This window comes from Salmo salar, chromosome ssa20 (assembly GCF_905237065.1).
Source record: "Salmo salar chromosome ssa20, Ssal_v3.1, whole genome shotgun sequence".
NCBI lineage: Eukaryota > Metazoa > Chordata > Actinopteri > Salmoniformes > Salmonidae > Salmo > Salmo salar.
This window is the reverse complement of record NC_059461.1, coordinates 5,141,068-5,159,488: the sequence shown is the minus strand read 5'-3', so window position 1 is coordinate 5,159,488 and position 18,421 is coordinate 5,141,068. Positions and strand designations below refer to the sequence as shown.

The 18,421-nt window shown below is 47.3% G+C and overlaps 1 protein-coding gene across 2 annotated transcripts in view; it reads left to right on the top strand.

Annotated features, from left to right (window-relative positions):
• The window catches only part of LOC106580211 (E3 ubiquitin-protein ligase znrf3), a 194,656-nt gene that overhangs the window by 111,602 nt on the left and 64,633 nt on the right, over window positions 1-18,421 (top strand). For both annotated transcript variants that reach the window (XM_014161036.2, XM_014161035.2), the window contains exon 2: window positions 1,987-2,109. In XM_014161036.2, coding sequence (XP_014016511.1) covers window positions 1,987-2,109 — 123 coding nt within the window. The remainder of the gene's footprint in view (window positions 1-1,986; window positions 2,110-18,421) is intronic.

The following is an 18,421-nucleotide window of genomic DNA, read 5'->3' as shown; positions in this document are numbered from 1 at the left end:
GTATTAGGCAGTTTACTCTGGGCATGCTTTTCATCCGAAAATGAAAATACTGCCCACTAAACCTTAAAAAGTTAACACTTTTTTGGTTACTACATAATTCCATATGTGTTATTTCATAGTTTTGATGTCTTCACTATTACTCTACAATGTAGAAAATAGTAAAAATAAAGAAAAACCCTTGAGTGAGTAGGTGTGTCCAAACTTTTGACTGGTACTGTATATATTTACAAAAAATTGGTATGTGGGATTGGAAATGACGCAGACAATTACATTGATATCAGCCACAATTTATCTGCAATACTAAAGCTGATCTGCCCCTAAAAATTAAACAAATAAAAATTCCAGGGTCATTTAGTAGCCTTAGGCATAATAGGGGGGAACCTTAAGGTGGTGTGGAACTTTCCAGGTGACTTTAGTTTCATTTACAGCCTTAGAACCTTTTATGGTCATGTTGTACCGTATGTGCCCAACTGAATGCTTAACCATGGTGCAGCTGCTTCCACTTAGATCATTGGTACAGTGTATGAAGTACTCTCAAATGTCAATCGTTTTGAGCCTGACCGCACACATAACACACACACACACACACACACAAGCACAGGCACACACACACACGCACACAGTCTTGTACAGCTAACCTTGTGGGTAGACACAATTCAGTCCCATTAAAAATCCTATTTTCCCTAACCCCTAACCCTAAACCTAACCCTAATCTGTACTCTTACCCTAACCTTAACCCTAACCTTAACCCAAAAACCTAACCTTCACCCTAAACCTAACCGTAGCTCCTAACCCTAACCCTAAAATGAACCCTAGCTCGTAACCCTAAACCTAATTCTAACACTAATTTTAACCCTAAACCAGAAAAAACATTTGACCTTGTGGGGACCAACAAATTGTCCCCAGTTAGTAAAAAAAAATTGTTCACTATTCTTGTCGGGACTTCTGTTCCCATAAGAATAGTTCAACACACACACACACACACACACACACACACACACACACACACACACACACACACACACACACACACACACACACACAGAGAGAGACACACACACCTGCATATACTTGTAGAAAATCTAATGAGTGACATTTAATTACAACATTTACTAAAATCTTTAAACATTTATTGATTATCTTGCAGGAGCTTTCCCTGGATCCCTAGAATGACATTGCTCTGTCATGGGTGATATTATTTATATGTTGTGATATTAACCCTGTGCTCTGTCGTGGGTGATATTATTTATATGTTGTGATATTAACCCTGTGCTCTGTCGTGGGTGATATTATTTATATGTTGTGATATTAACCCTGTGCTCTGTCGTGGGGTGTATTATATATATGTTGTGATATTAACCCTGTGCTCTGTCGTGGGTGATATTATATATATGTTGTGATATTAACCCTGTGCTCTGTCGTGGGTGATATTATATATATGTTGTGATATTAACCCTGTGCTCTGTCGTGGGTGATATTATATATATGTTGTGATATTAACCCTGTGCTCTGTCGTGGGTGATATTATTTATATGCTGTGATATTAACCCTGTGCTCTGTCGTGGGTGATATTATTTATATGTTGTGATATTAACTCTGTGCTCTGTCGTGGGTGATATTATTTATATGCTGTGATATTAACCCTGTGCTCTGTCGTGGGTGATATTATATATATATGTTGTGATATTAACCCTGTGCTCTGTCGTGGGTGATATTATTTATATGTTGTGATATTAACCCTGTGCTCTGTCGTGGGTGATATTATATATATGTTGTGATATTAACCCTGTGCTCTGTTGTGGGTGATATTATATATATGCTGTGATATTAACCCTGTGCTCTGTCCTGGGTGATATTATATATATGTTGTGATATTGACGCTGTGCTCTGTTCTGGGTGATATTATATATATGTTGTGATATTAACCCTGTGCTCTGTCCTGTGTATATGCTGTGATATTAACCCTGTGGTTTCCCTCTGTTTTAGATGCATCCGCTGGGACTGTGTAACAACAATGATGAGGACGACCTATACGAGTATGGCTGGGTGGGAGTGGTGAAGCTGGAGAAGCCTGAACTGGACCCCAGCTGTCTCACTGTCCTGGGAAAGGTGAGCAACACATCTCTTGTACATACGCACATGATGCTGTGTGTCTGGGTAAGTGCTGGATATTAAACCTGGCCCCTATGTCAAGTACCTCAGACTAGGAGTGCTGACCTAGCATCAGGTCCCTCCTGTCTTGTTACATACCAGTAGAGAGAGAGAGAGACTGCTCCAGAAAACAACCCTCCACCTCATCCTGTCAGGTAGATTCAGCCTGACTGTGAAGACAACTTGTTTCTCTTCTTAATTAAAACATAGTATTATTTATCTCTGATCCCTGGTTGTCAAGGGAGCTATTCGTTCACGCTAGTATGGGTTTGTTTTGTTTTTCAACTCATTCCTTCCAACAATGAGAAGAGAGGAACTTAATCCTTCACTTGTCTCTCCCCCTCTCCCTTCCACCCCTCTCTCCCCTCCACCCCGCCGTCTCTTTACCCCTCCCCCAGAACCCCCTCTGGAGTCCAGAGTGGTATTTTATCATGGCTTTAATTAAGTGTCCATCCTAATGGAACATACCACTTTTCCCTGAGGGACAGGGGGCGGCTATGGTCTCATTTATCCTGAACACGCCTGGCCTGTCCTTCCCAGTGACAGGAAGAGGGCAGCCATTGAAGGAGAGCTCCTTGAAGCCGTATCGACATGCTTATGGATCACTTACTCTGGAGGCCGCGGTTAGGGGTTGGTTAGCGCTCAGCGCTAGCTAGCGAGTAAGGCAGAAAATAACAGAATACGCAACACATCAGGGCTGGAAGCTGAACTAATGGTAATGCTAAAACAGAAGCACTCAACCACTCAAAGCATCTTGTACTTTACATCAGGAAGAGGACGTAGTGTTGTACAATAGGTTCCTTCCTCCTCTCTGAAAGGAACCATTGTATCATTTGTTGTAGTCGATGTGTCAGTCAAGTGTTTGATTAGTCAAGTGTTTGATATACTGTACTGTACAGCAGTGAGGCCTCGACTGGAGTGCTGCTGAGCTGATACTTGGGGGCATCACGGGGATCTGAATGATCTTTTCTCTATGGAGGCAGGCGGCCATGTTGGATTTGAGGGCTATTGTTTTAGTTTGGTGCAAGAGCAGAGCGCATCCAGCAGAGCTGTGGCCCCCCCATCAGAGGGATGTGTTGTGAAAGTGCCCCAAGTGACAGCATCCATCCCCTCATTAGAGTGGACAGGAAAGCGAGGAGTAGAAAGGAGGGAAACAAGGAGGAGAAAGGAGGGAAACAAAGAGAAAAGGAGGGAAACGAGAAGGAGAACGGGACGAAATGAGAAGGAGAAAAGGAGGGAAACGAGAAGGAGAACGGGACGAAATGAGAAGGAGAAAAGGAGAGAAACGAGAAGGAGAAAAGGAGGGAAACGAGGAGGAGAAAAGGAAGAAAATGAGGGGAAAACGAGGAAAACGAGGAGAAAAGGAGGGAAACGAGAAGGTACCGCGGCTACGTGGTTTGTTTTTACTGGATAGAGTAGACACTGCTGGGCTATAATTAGTGTGGAGAGGAGACGGGGAAGCCTCTCCATTGTTGGATGGCAGACCAGACCCAGGAAGAGCCCAGGCACAGCTGGGGGCCCGTAGTGTTCCCAGAGCCAGACTTAGCCATTACTGTACTGTATTGCAGCCGGACTTTCATCCAGACACAGCCGAAAGTGCCCCTGCCAGCCAAGCCACAGACTGTAGTCCCTGGTAGGCTCAGACACAGCCGAGATACCCCCCTCGCAACACCACACCCAAAGCTACCCTGCCTCGCCCAATCTAGCCTCCCCCCTGTATATCCCCATACTCAGCCTGCCCCCTATATCTGAACTCCCAGGCCCAATCTCTCTCTCTCTCTCTCTCTCTCTCTCTCTCTCTCTCTCTCGTTGGAGTGCATGCTGGGAGTGAGTCGTGAAGCAGGAGTGATTGTGAGAGCGACTGGAATTATCTTCACTCTATTGGGTTTTGGTGTGTGTATATATATATATATATATGTGTGTTGATTAGTTTAGTTGTTTTAAGGGTATCTTGTCTAAATATCACTAAGCACGTATAGGGGTGGTGGGATCGTTGAGGTTGATTTTCGCGAGGGCACAACCAGCGGGTGGGGCTGGTTGCAATGGCCACTCGCGGAAGTTTGGAGTTTGAAAAACTTAGTCGGCGACATGGAGTAAAGATTCCTGCTGCGGCCGGGGTTTCAGTGGAAGAATGTAGCTTGGCAGTGGGTGCTATCATTGGGTGTGATAGTATCAAATCAGCCTCAAGGATGAATAGCGCTGTAGTGATATTCTTAGATTCCATTGAAAAGGTGAATACGATAGTTGAGAGTGGTGTTGTGTTGCGGGAGACACAGACACCGGTATTTCCGCTTATGAATCCGGCAAAGAAAGTTATACTTTCTAACTTGCCACCATTTGTTAGAGATGAAGTGTTGGAGCGAGAGTTATCTCGTCATGGTCAAATTGTATCAACAATAAAGAAGGTTCTTTTTGGATGCAAATCTCCGTTGCTGAAACATGTCGTGTCTCATAGGAGACAAGTGCATATGATTTTAAAAAAGGACACTGATGAACTGAATTTAGCATTCAGTTTTAAGATTGATGGATTTGATTATGTCTTCTACGCATCTACTGAATCAATGAAATGCTTTGGCTGTGGAAGAGAGGGGCATTTGGTGCGTAATTGTCCCGAGAATGAGCATGCAGAGCCCGGTAGCAGCTCTAGTGCCGGTGCAGCTAACGCACCACCGCGAAGGGATGAACATGCTAAGGGTGCAGGGGAAGGGAGAAGGTGGGCAGATGTGGTAGGAAAAGTAGGAGAGGAAGGCATTGTGGATACGGGGGCAATTGTGGTAGATCAGAACAAAGAGGGAGGGGAAACAGTCGGTGAGATTGCGACTGCCGTCGCTGAGGTGGTGCTGGAAAATGAAATTGGAGGTCAAGAGGAGATTGAAATAATGGAAAAGGAAGCAGCTGTTTTCAAAGTACCGAGAAGTAAGAGGAAGAATGTAAGGGGTGGTGAAGGGTCTAATTCCAAGAGGAAGGTAGAGATTAATAATTCATTTGAAGATAAACAGGTTGTAGAGATGGAGTTTTCTTCTGGGGAAGATAGCGAGAGTGAGTCATCTGACGCGTCACAACAAAATAGTGAGATAAATGGGGTGGAAGGGAGGTATGGGATTGAGAAGGTACGTCAATTTCTGAAGTTGACAAAAGGGAAGAAATATATGCAGGATTATAATGTAACAGATTTTTTCCCTGAAAGTGAATTGTTTATTGAATCAGCAAAGTTTCTGATGTCAAAAATAACAGGGGGAAGTTTGACAAGCCCTGAAATTGCTAGACTCAAGAAAGTGGTCACGAGAGTGATAAGTGATGAAAATTCTAAATAAAATGAAAGAGTTCAATCGCAGCTTTAAGTATGTAAAGAGATGTGGTTTCTGGGTCTTGTATTTTTTTTTCATCCATGAGCAGTTTTAAGATTTCTTCTTTAAACGTAAATGGGGCAAGAGACGTTAAAAAAAGAGCCATAGTGTATGAGTTAATTAGGGGAAAGGGAAGTGACATAATTTTTCTACAAGAAACGCATAGTAATTTGGAAAATGAAGTTATGTGGCAACAGGAGTGGGGGGGGACAGTGGTGTGTAGTCATAAAAACTCAAAAAGTGGGGGTGTGGCCATCTTGTTCTCAAAAGGGTTTTTGCCTTTGTCATATGAGGTTGAAGAGGTAGTTGAGGGGAGGTTATTAAAAGTTAGAGTAAGGTATGAAAACATCACTATGTGTCTGATAAATGTATATGCCCCAGTGGTGGCAGTTGAGAGGGTATGCTTTTTAGAGACATTATCAAATACCATTGAGAAATGTAACAATGAAGATTATTTATTTATTGCTGGGGATTTTAACTGCACAGTCAGTGATTTAGATAGAAATCACAAAGAACCTCATATAGCCTCAAGGACTTTTTAAAACGTCTCATTGTAACAAATGAACTGTGTGATATTTGGCGGAGTCAACATGGAGGCACAAGGCAGTATACCTGGGTGCATGTGAGAGAGAACACCATCTCTATGGCCAGGTTAGATAGGTTTTATTGTTTTGAGCATCAATCTCAGGTCTGTAAATCAAGTGTGATAACCCCAGTGGGTTTTTCTGATCATTGTTTAATAACAGAGGTGGTGTTCATTAACGATGTAAAACCTAAAAGCGCATACTGGCATTTTAACATAACTTTATTGAGTGATGCTCACTTCAGGAAATGTTTTAGTTTTTTCTGGGAGAGGTGGAGGTCTCAAAAGGCCAGTTTTGTATCCCTTCAACAGTGGTGGGATATAGGGAAAATCCAGATTCAACAATTCTGTAAGCAATACACGAGGAATGTCACCAAGGATATCACCAGATCAATGAAAGCGCTAGAGACTGAAATAGTGTAACTCATGACGTTGGTTGAGACCACAGGAGATCGAGGCCACACTCAGGCCCTCAAGAGGAAAAAAGCTGCATTGGCAGACCTGCTGGGTATCAGAGCACAGGGGGCATTGGTGAGAAGTAAGTTTCAGGGAATCTCTGAAATGGATGCCTCATTCAAATTTTTCTTTGGTTTAGAGAAAAAGAATGGACAAAGAAAAAATATTCATTGTCTCAAATCAGCTGTTGGACAAGAGCTCACTAGACCTAGTGAAATTAGAAAGAGGGCAGTAGAGTTCTATGCTGAGCTCTACAAGTGTGAGTACAAAGAGGATAAAAAAGTGACACAGCAGTTCCTTGATGGACTCCCACAGGTGGCTGCAGAAGCTCAGGTTGAGCTTGAGCAACCATTGTCTTTGCAGGAGTTATACACTGCATTAAAAGGCATGGAAAATGGAAGGGCACCAGGCATTGATGGGCTTCCCGTTGATTTTTTAAAGTCTTTTTGGGTTATGTTGGGAGAGGATTGGCTAGCAGTAGTTAATGATAGTTTAACCGGAGGGTTACTACCAATAAGCTGCAGAAGGGCTGTCCTCACCCTACTGCCCAAAAAGGGTGACCCTAGGGAGGTGAAGAACTGGAGGCCGGTGGCTTTATTGTGCACTGATTATAAGATCCTGTCAAAGGCTTTGTCCAACAGGTTGAGGGAGGTGATGGGGCAGATCATACATACGGACCAGTCCTACTGTGTTCCTGGCAGGCAGATAGGGGATAACATTTCTCTGATTCGTGATTTTTTGGACGTCTCTAGGGCTATTGGGTTGGATGCTGGTCTAATTTCAATTGATCAGGAAAAGGCATTTGACCGAGTTGAACATCAATATTTATGGCACACTTTGGAGGCGTTTGGGTTCAGCTCTGGTTTTATTGCCATGATAGAGGTGATATATGGTGACATTGAAAGTGTATTGAAAGTTAACGGTGGTTTGAGTGCTCCTTTTAAAGTGTGTAGAGGTATTAGGCAGGGATGTTCTTTGTCGGGAATGTTATATGCCATTGCTATAGAGCCACTACTAAATAGCATTAGAAGTCGCATTGAGGGGGTGTACCTTTCAAGGGATATTCCTCCTATTCGACTATCAGCCTATGCTGATGATGTAGTTGTTTTAGTGAAAAATCAAGCGGAGGTGGATAGTTTGAGTCTAATGGTTGATCGTTTTAGGGGAATATCCTCTGCAAAGGTAAATTGGGAAAAGAGTTGTGCTTTACAGATTGGAGAATGGTCTGGAGGGATCATGGCTTTGCCAGGGGGGCTGGAATGGTGTAAGGGAGGTTTTAAGTATCTTGGAGTGTACCTGGGAGATGAGGGGACTATGGAAAAAAATTGGATTTGGGTGGTTGAAATGGTGGAAGGGAGGATAAGGAAATGGCGTTGGTTGCTATCTCGTATGTCATATAGGGGGCGCACTATTATAGTTAACAATGTGATTGCCTCTGCACTGTGGCATCGGTTGTCAGTTTTAGAACCACCATCTGGCCTTCTGGCTAAGATACAGGCAATAATTGTGGATTTCTTTTGGGATAAATATCACTGGGTTCCACAAAGTGTTTTGTATTTGTCAAAAGAGGAGGGGGGACAAGGTCTTGTACATCTTGCTAGTAGGGCTGCTGCTTTCCGGTTTCAGTTTATTCAAAGGTTGCTTTATGGACCGGAAAATGTGGTTTGGAGAGGGGTGGCAGGTCTTGTATTACAGCAGGTTGGAGGATTAGGTTTAAAGAAAGCTTTATTTTTGGTTGATAGTAGCCAGATTTCTAGGGGAGGGAATACCTCCGTTTTACAGAGGCCTTCTTAGGGTGTGGAGCATAATGAAGGTGTCCAGACGAACTTCAGCGGAGTCAGTGCATTGGCTGTTGGAGGAACCTCTGGTGTATGGGGCAAGACTTGATTGCACAACTGCAGCTGTTCCACATTTTTCCAAGATTCTGGTGAAGGGCAAAATCATCACCTTAAAACAGTTAATGGCCATGGCTGGGCCCGCCTTAATGGATGGAAGACGGGTGGCTGAACATTTGGGGGTGAGGTCGGAAAGGATGGTAGGACAACTGCTGGGAAGCTGCAGGAAGGCTTTGTCAGCAGAAGAGTGGGGTATGCTTCATAGCCACAAGAAGAAGGTACAAGATGAAGATGTCTCATTTCCAAGACTAGGGATTACACCAAATATCCCAGAGTCAGAAAGAAAGGCGATATTACTGGATTTGAGAGGGTTGGAAGAGGTGGGTTTGGATGAGGTGAATGGGAAAGACTTATATAGGGGGTGTGTCAAGGTGTTGAATAAAGATAAATTGAAAACTAGAAAAGACACTCCATGGAGGGTAAAATTGGGCATTGATGACAAGGTAAAGCCAGCATGGAGAGCACTGTACAAGCCACCGTTACAAAAGGGTACTGGTGATATGCAATGGAGGGTTTTGCATGGCATCATTGCAGTTAATGCTTTTGTATCTGTTATTAACTCAGATGTTGGAGATGGATGTCCTTTTTGTAATATAAGAGAAACCATTTTTCACTGTTTTATGGAGTGTGAGAGGATAAAACCTCTCTTGGAGATGCTGGAGTCTTTGTTTAAAGCTGTAGGGGAGATTTTCAATAACACTGTTTTTATTTTGGGGTTTCAATATAGAAAGCAACAGAAAAGAAAATGTCAACTGTTAAATTTTATTTTGGGACAAGCAAAGATGTCCATTTTTCTGAGTAGGAAACATAAGATAGAAACGGGATATGGGCAGGATGTAAGATGTGTTTTTAAAGGATTAGTGAAAATAAGAATAAAAGTGGATTTTGAGTTCTACTCAGCTGTAAAAGATCTCCCATTGTTTGAGGAGAAGTGGGCATACGAAGGAGCGCTTTGTTTTGTAGAGGAGGGGAAATTATTTTTTGTTGGAGAAATAAGTTGAATGTATAGGTTCTTTAGTTTTTAAATTTTTAAATTTTTTTGTTATTTTTGTCTTTTTTTTAGGAATTACATTTGGTGTTTCATTTCTGAAAAGACAGTATGTCATTATTTATGTTAACAATTGAGTAGAAAATAAAGGTTTTATAAAAAAACTCTCTCTCTCTCTCTCTCTCTCTCTCTCTCTCTCTCTCTCTCTCTCTCTCTCTCTCTCTGTTTTCTACACACTTCGCAACCCAGTGTTGGACCTAGCTGCTATCTTAATTCCAGTTTCAATTCCAGAATGTCAATGAAGGCAGAATTGGAATCCCTGAATATGTTGTTGACTTCACGGCAGTTTTTTATCACTACTAATAATAACTTTCTACATTCTCTACTGAAATGAAAAACATAGCAGCCAGGGACTACAAACTACTTGTACTGTAGCTGACCCAGCATCAGAGGCAGGTTTGAGAAAGAGAAGGCAGGAATGAAAGGAAAGTGTGCAAGAACAAGACAGGGTAGGGAGGGGGGAAGGAGGTGGGATCTTAGCGCAGCAGAGCTGGCCTCCACACCAAAGCGGTGTCTTGTCACATATATGTAAACAGTTTTTTCCGGTTCTTCCTGTCTGGTTCCTGTGAGAACAGCAGAGCTGTTGACCTGTGACTCCCCACAGTTGCCTCCCTCCTGCATGCCGCACACACAGGGGCCCCCTCTAGAGCAGGGACACAAGGATGCAATGGAAGATTGGGTCCTCCCTTGTGTTGTAGTTGCAGGTATCTGTGGAAGAGTTGTTTTTGGAGCATTGTAGATGGCCAGTGTGCTGTGCATATACACATTTTGTGTGAAGTTTTAGCTTTGTCTAGAGAGCTGTAACTATACCTATACTTGTTATTTGTGTAGACTAGAGAGTTAACGCACAGTAAGTTTGTGTTTGTGTAAAGTGTTGTGTATTAGTGTAGTGTTAAACCGTATCTGTGATTATGTTGTGTATTTCAGTCCTAACTAGCCTGGCTGGGGTATATGTACCTAACTTCCTGGTACTCCCACCCTCCTCCTCCTCCTCTTCTCTCTCTCTCTCTCTCTCTCTCTCTCTCTCTCTCTCTCTCTCTCTCTCTCTCTCTCTCTCTCTCTCTCTCTCTCTCTCTCTCTCTCTGTCTCTCTCTCTCTCTCTGTCTCTGTCTCTCTCTCAAATCAATTCAATTCAATTACTTACATTGTCAAAGTATACATATAGAAAAATATAAGAAATATATATATATATATTTATATATAAATAAATGGTGGGACCAACAGCAATAATAATAGTAGTAGTGGACATGGGATTACCATTAACAACAACTACAACAACAATATTAATCAGAACAACAATACATTAAAGCAATGGTAGTAGACCAGTGTCAACATGACTGAGAAGACACATGACATGATATGAAAGACAAAACAAAACAAGATGGGAAATATTATCGACATTACATTGCACTTATCACCTGCTGTCCCTCAGTTTGTGGCAGGAAGACACATATTTGGCTGCCAAAACTGCACATTTTGGCTATTCACCCAATAAATATTTGATTCTTTCGTCATCTTTTATAGTTTCAAATTCTTTGTAATGAATTATAGTTTTGGGAAAGAAATATTCTCTTAGGTCTGAGTATTTGTCACAGTGTAATAGGAAACGCAGCTCTGTCTCTACCTCTCCCCTGGAGCAGAGTGAGCTCAGCCTGTCCTCTCTGGGCAGCCAGGTTTGTCTGTGACGACCTGTCTCTATAGCCAGCCTGTCCTCTCTGGGCAGCCAGGTGCGTAGACCTGTCTCTATAGCCAGCCTGTCCTCTCTGGGCAGCCAGGTTTGTCTGTGACAACCAGTCTCTATAGCCGGACTGAGCTCTCTGAGTCTGTACCTAGTCAGTGTTTTCCTCAGTTTTCTATCAGTCACAGTGGTCAGATAGTCTACCACCATGTACTGTCTGTTTAGAGACAAATAGCATTGAAGTTTACTTTGATTTTTTGTGGTGTCTTTCCAATAGGTGATATATTTTTCTTTTTGTTTTGTGATGATTTGGTTGGGCCAGATTTTCTGAGTGCTGTCCTGAGGCTCTATGGGGTTGGTTTGGGTTTGTGAACTGAGCCTCAGAACCAGCTGGCTGAGGGGACTCTTCTCTGGTTTCATCTCTTGACATTGTAGAGCTGTGTGATGGAATGTTTTGGGGTCACTTGTTTTTCGATGGTTGTAAAATTTGATGGCTCTTTTTTTCTATTCAAATGAGAAGGGGCTATTGGCCCAATTCTGCTCTACATGCGTTATTTGGAGTTTTTCTTTGCACTTGCAATACAGTCTTGCAAAATTCTGCATGCAGTATTTCAATTGGATGTTTGTCCCATTTGGTGAATTCAGAATGACTCGAACAGCATACGCCGGGGTCCCCTCGATGTCCAGAGGGGGCGGAGGAACCTCCCGCACCTCAGACTCCTGGAGTGGACCAGCCACCACTGGCCTTATGGGAGACACACGGAACGAGGGATTAATACGGTAATCTGGGGGAAACTGTAACCTGTAGCATACCTCGTCATAACCTGTAGCATACCTATTTTCCTCAGGACTTTGAATGGCCCACAAACCGCGGACCCAGCTTCCGGCAGGCGGAGGGGCAGGTTTTGGGTCGAGAGCCAGACCCGGTCCCCCGGTGTGAACACCGGGGCCTCACTGCGGTGGCGGTCGGCGTTCGCCTTCTGCCGCCTCACGGCCCATTGCAGGTGCACATGGGCAACGTCCCAGGTCTCCTCCGAGCACTTAAACCATTCGTCCACTGCAGGAGCTTCGATCTGGCTCTGATGCCAAGGTGCCAGAACCGGCCGATACCCCAGTACACACTGGAAGGGAGAGAGGTTAGTGGAGGAGTGGCGGAGTGAGTTTTGGGCCATCTCTGCCCAGGGGATGAACGCCGCCCACTCCCCCGGCCGGACCTGGCAATATGACCGCAGAAACCAACCCACATCCTGGTTTACCCGTAGGGAGACCGGGCAAAGGGAGGAGACGACAGGACTTAGAAAACCGATCCACAACGACCAGGATCGTGGTGTTGCCTTGTGAGGGAGGAAGATCCGTCAGGAAGTCCACCGACAGGTGCGACCACGGCCGTTGTGGAATGGGTAGGGGTTGTAACTTCCCTCTGGGCAGGTGCCTGGGAGCCTTGCACTGGGCACACACCGAGCAGGAGGAAACATAAACCCTCACGTCCTTGGCCAAGGTGGACCACCAGTACTTCCCACTAAGGCAATGCACCGTCCAACCGATGCCAAGATGACCAGAGGAGGGTGACGTGTGGGCCCAATAGATCAGACGGTCGCGGACAGCAGACGGAACGTACAGGCACCCAGCTGGACACTGAGGGGGAGTAGGCTCTGCGCGTAATGCCCGCTTGTTGTCCGCGTCCAGCTCCCACACCACTAGTGCCACCAGAAAAGAGGCCGGAAGTATGGGAGTGTGATCCATGGACCGCTCCTCTGTGTCATACATCCGAGACAGTGCGTCTGCCTTAGCGTTCTGGGAACCTGGTCTGTAGGACAGAGTGAAAACAAAACGGGTAAAGAACATGGCCCACCTTGCCTGGCGAGGGTTCAGTCTCCTCGCCGCCCGGATGTACTCCAGATTGCGGTGGTCAGTCCAGATGAGGAAAGGGTGTTTAGCCCTCTCAAGCCAATGTCTCCACGCCTTCAGAGCCTTGACAACAGCCAACATCTCCCGGTCCCCTACATAATAGTTTCGCTCCACTTGGCTGAGCTTCTTCGAAAAGAAAGCACGGGGCGGAGCTTTGGTGGCGTGCCCAAGCGCTGGGAGAGCACGGCTCCTATCCCAGCCTCGGATGCGTCCACCTCCACTATGAACGTCAAAGATGGATACAGATGAGCCAGCACGGGAGCCGAGGTAAACAAAGCCTTCAGGTGACCAAAAGCCCTGTCCGCCTCAGCCGACCACTGCAGTCGCACCGGTCCCCCCTTCAGCAGTGAGGTAATGGGAGCCGCTACCTGACCAAAACCCTGAATAAACCTCCTGTAGTAGTTGGCAAACCCTAGAAACCGCTGCACTTCCTTTACCGTGGTGCGAGTCGGCCAATTACGCATGGCTGAAATGTGGTCACTCTCCATCTCCACCCCTGAAGTGGAAATGCGGTACCCTAGGAAGGAGAAGGACTGTTGGAAAAACAGACATTTCTCAGCCTTGACGCACAGGTCATGCTCCAACAGTCGACCAAGCACTCTGCGCACCAGGGACACATGCTCGGCACGTGTAGCGGAGTATATCAGAATGTCGTCGATATACACCACTACACCCTGCCCGTGCAGGTCCTGGAAAATCTCGTCAACAAACGCCTGGAAGACTGATGGAGCATTCATCAACCCATACAGCATGACGAGGTACTCATAGTGCCCTGAGGTGGTACTAAATGCCATCTTCCACTCGTCCCCCTCCCGGATACGCACCAGGTTGTAAGCACTCCTGAGATCCAATTTTGTGAAGAAGCGTGCCCTGTGCATTGACTCGATCGCTCTGGCAATGAGAGGCAGCGGGTAACTGTACCTCATTGTGATCTGATTGATACCCCGATAGTCAATACACGGGCGCAGACCTCCATCCTTCTTCTTCACAAAAAATAAACTCGAGGAGGCAGGTGAAGTGGAGGGCCGAATGTATCCCTGCCCCAGGGATTCGGAGACATATGTTTACATAGCCGCCGTCTCCTCCTGTGACAGAGGATAGACGTGACTCCTGGGAAGTGCTGCGTCTACCAGGAGATTTATCGCACAATCCCCCTGTCGATGGGGTGGTAATTGAGTCGCCTTCTTCTTACAGAAGGCGAGAGCTAAATCGGCATATTCTGAGGGGATGCGCACGGTGGAGACCTGGTCTGGACTTTCCACCGTAGTCGCACCGATGGAAACTCCCACACACCTCCCTGAGCACTCTCGTGACCACCCCTTGAGAGCCCTCTGTTGCCACGAAATAGTGGGGTCATGACAGGCCAACCAGGGTAGCCCCAGCACCACAGGAAACGCAGGAGAATAAATAAGGAAGAGACTGATTCTCTCCTTGTGACCCTCCTGCATAACCATGCTTAGTGGAGCGGTGGCCTCCCTAATCAGCCCTGACCCTAATGGTCGACTAACTAGGGCATGTACAGGGAAGGGCATATCTACAGGAACAAGGGGGATTCCTAAACTATGAGCAAATGAACGGTCAGTAAAATTTCCAGCTGCGCCTGAATCTACGAGCGCCTTATGCTGGGAATGCAGGGAAAACTCAGGAAATATTATTAACACATACATGTGAGCAACAGGGGGCTCTGGGTGAGCCTGGTGCCGACTCACCTGGGGTGACACGCTAGTGCCCTGCCTGCTGCCTCGACTCCCTGAGGAACCCCCCCAGCACCGACCAGCAGTGTGCCCTCTACGGCCACAGATGGTACAGGAATGGCCCCTCCTCCGGTCGCCCTAAGTGCAGCACCTCCCAGCTCCATGGGCGTCGGAGCGGAGGTGCTGGGGGATGGAACTGACAGGCCCCGATCCGGACGTCCGCGGGTAGCCAGCAGGTTATTCAGCAGAGAGAGAGAGAGAGAGAGAGAGAGAGAGAGAGAGAGAGAGAGAGAGAGAGAGAGAGAGAGAGAGAGAGAGAGAGAGAGAGAGAGAGAGAGAGAGAGAGAGAGAGAGAGAGAGAGAGAGAGAGAGAGAGAGAGAGAGAGAGAGAGAGAGAGAGAGAGAGAGAGAGAGAGAGAGAGAGAGAGAGAGAGAGAGAGAGAGAGAGAGAGAGAGAGAGAGAGAGAGAGAGAGAGAGAGAGAGAGAGAGAGAGAGAGAGAGAGAGAGAGAGAGAGAGAGAGAGAGAGAGAGAGAGAGAGAGAGAGAGAGAGAGAGAGAGAGAGAGAGATGACTGCACGACAGGGGAGGTAGAGACAGAGATGCACTTTCTCCTTTACTGTGATAAAGATTCCTCACAAAGAGATTCGTTATTCACAGAAATGACTACATTTATTCCAAATTTGAGGTTATTAAACCCAGAAGAAAAACTAAAAATACTCATGGGCGAAGGAGCAATGGCTCCTCTTGCAGCCAAATATGTATTTGCCTGCTATAGCCTGAGGGACACTGAATAATAACATCTGCATAGTAAGCAGTAACTTACTTATTATTACTATTATTGTTGTTACTATTATTATTGTTGTTTATCATTCCAAATAGTAGTGGTATGGGTGGTAATGGTAATGATAGCAGTTTAGTGATGGTGGTGGTAGTAGAAGTAGTAATGACGATAGTAGTTGCAGTACTGATGTAAAGGTGAAGATAACCGTTATTTAGTTATAGTTTCAATTTCCATATTTAGATATTTTACTATTATTTTACTACTATTTTATTGTTATTATTTTTATATTTAATTTTGTATTAGTACTTACTGCCATTTTATATTATTATTTGTTATTGTTTATAATTGTATTACAACGTATATTGTATACATTGTTGCTTTGGCAATATTGACAGAATGTTTTTCATGCCAATAAAGCAGCTTGAATTTGAATTTGAGAGAGAGAGAGAGAGAGAGATGCTGAGAGACCTGCAAGAAAGGGAAAGATGTCAACAGACAGATGAGTGAAAGGCGGCTTGCCACACACACCAACTGTCTGGGCCAGAGCCTATGTTAGGTTAACCGTTCCCACCTCTGACTGTGTAAACTCTGGACGCCAGCGTGGTCCGTATGCTACACAGAGAAAGGTGTTAAACAGCGACTGTGGTGTTTTATTAGGTCCATTCTGGCAGTGTGCTGAACTGTTATGCAGCCTTTCTGTTGTATTGTACAATTTATTTAGGATTTATTATGTGGAGAACAATACTGGCTGATGAAAATGTCCAAATACAGGTGGGTGGGTGGGTTGAGCGGGCTGGTGGGCGGGAGGAGGGGTAGGTTGAGCGGGCTGGTGGGTGGGAGGAGGGGTAGGTTGAGCGGGCTGGCGGGAGGGGGGTGGGTTGAGCGGGCTGGCGGGAGGAGGGGTAGGTTGAGCGGGCTGGCGGGAGGAGGGGTAGGTTGAGCTGGCTGGTGGGAGGAGGGGGTAGGTTGAGCGGGCTGGCGGGAGGAGGGGTAGGTTGAGCGGGCTGGCGGGAGGAGGGGTAAGGTTGAGCGGGCAGGCGGGCGGGAGGAGGGGTAGGTTGAGCGGGCTGGCGGGCGGAGGGGTAGTTTGAGCGGGCTGGTGGGCGGAGGGGTAGGTTGAGCGGGCTGGCGGGAGGAGGGGTAGGTTGAGCGGGCTGGCGGGAGGAGGGGTAGGTTGAGCGGGCAGGCGGGCGGGAGGGGTAGGTTGAGCGGGCAGGCGGGCGGGAGGAGGGGTAGGTTGAGCGGGCTGGCGGAAGGAGGGGTAGGTTGAGCGGGCTGGCGGGAGGAGGGGTAGGTTGAGCGGGCTGGCGGGAGGAGGGGTAGGTTGAGCGGGCTGGGCGGGAGGAGGGGTAGGTTGAGCGGGCTGGCGGGCGGGAGGAGGGGTAGGTTGAGCGGGCTGGCGGGGCGGGAGGAGGGGTAGGTTGAGCGGGCTGGCGGGAGGAGGGGTAGGTTGAGCGGGCTGGCGGGAGGAGGGGTAGGTTGAGCGGGCTGGCGGGAGGAGGGGTAAGGTTGAGCGGGCAGGCGGGCGGGAGGAGGGGTAGGTTGAGCTGGCTGGTGGGAGGAGGGGTAGGTTGAGTGGGCTGGTGGGAGGAGGGGTAGGTTGAGCGGGCTGGCGGGAGGAGGGGTAGGTTGAGCGGGCTGGCGGGAGGAGGGGTAAGGTTGAGCGGGCAGGCGGGCGGGAGGAGGGGTAGGTTGAGCGGGCTGGCGGGGCGGAGGGGTAGGTTGAGCGGGCTGGCGGGGAGGAGGGCTAGGTTGAGCGGGCTGGCGGGAGGAGGGGTAGGTTGAGCGGGCTGGCGGGCGGGAGGGGTAGGTTGAGCGGGCAGGCGGGCGGGAGGAGGGGTAGGTTGAGCGGGCTGGTGGGAGGAGGGGTAGGTTGAGCGGGCTGGTGGGAGGAGGGGTAGGTTGAGCGGGCTGGCGGGAGGAGGGGTAGGTTGAGCGGGCTGGCGGGCGGGAGGAGGGGTAGGTTGAGCGGGCTGGCGGGCGGGAGGAGGGGTAGGTTGAGCGGGCTGGCGGGAGGAGGGGTAGGTTGAGCGGGCTGGCGGGAGGAGGGGTAGGTTGAGCGGGCTGGCGGGAGGAGGGGTAGGTTGAGCGGGCTGGCGGGAGGAGGGGTAGGTTGAGCGGGCTGGCGGGAGGAGGGGTAGGTTGAGCGGGCAGGCGGAGGAGGGGGATTGAGCGGGCTGGCGGGAGGAGGGGTAGGTTGAGCGGGCTGGCGGGAGGAGAGGTAGGTTGAGCGGGCTGGCGGGAGGAGGGGTAGGTTGAGTGTGTGTGAGCTCATCCACTGTTTATCTGTCTGCAGAGGAAGAATCAGGGGCCTCAGAGGTTTTGATGAAGCACTCTGCTCTCTCTCTGCTCTCTCCCTCTCTCTCTTTCCCTCAGAGAGAGAGTTCTGTTTTGAATGCCCAGATTGCTGTAGAACGTCAATATAAAAGGGATTGGTTATCTAGAATGGTTTCTGTGTTTTGAGACACAGCAGCGTCTTTTTATTCCAGTATAACTGTGTTTTATGGAACAATGCTTTCTGCTGTGGGATTGAATAGATGGAGGAGCAGGTAGGTCGATGGGACTATTTTCTTTCCATTCAGCGGTGGGCGTACTTCGCCCCAAATGGAGTTAAGGACCTACTTCTTTTCACGGCATATTAACACAGCTTGTGCACATAATTGCATGGCGGTGTCCAAAATGCCACCCTATTCCATATATAGTAAACTACAGTTGACCAGAGCCCTATGGACCATGTCCAAAAGTAATAGCACTACATAGAGAATAGAGTGGCATTTCAGAACATTCAGTTCAGTGATAATATGAAGTTAGGGAGGTGAAGGTAATGGTCTGGGGTTGATACTGAACCGTGAATACAAGGCCAGAGTATCCTCCCTTCA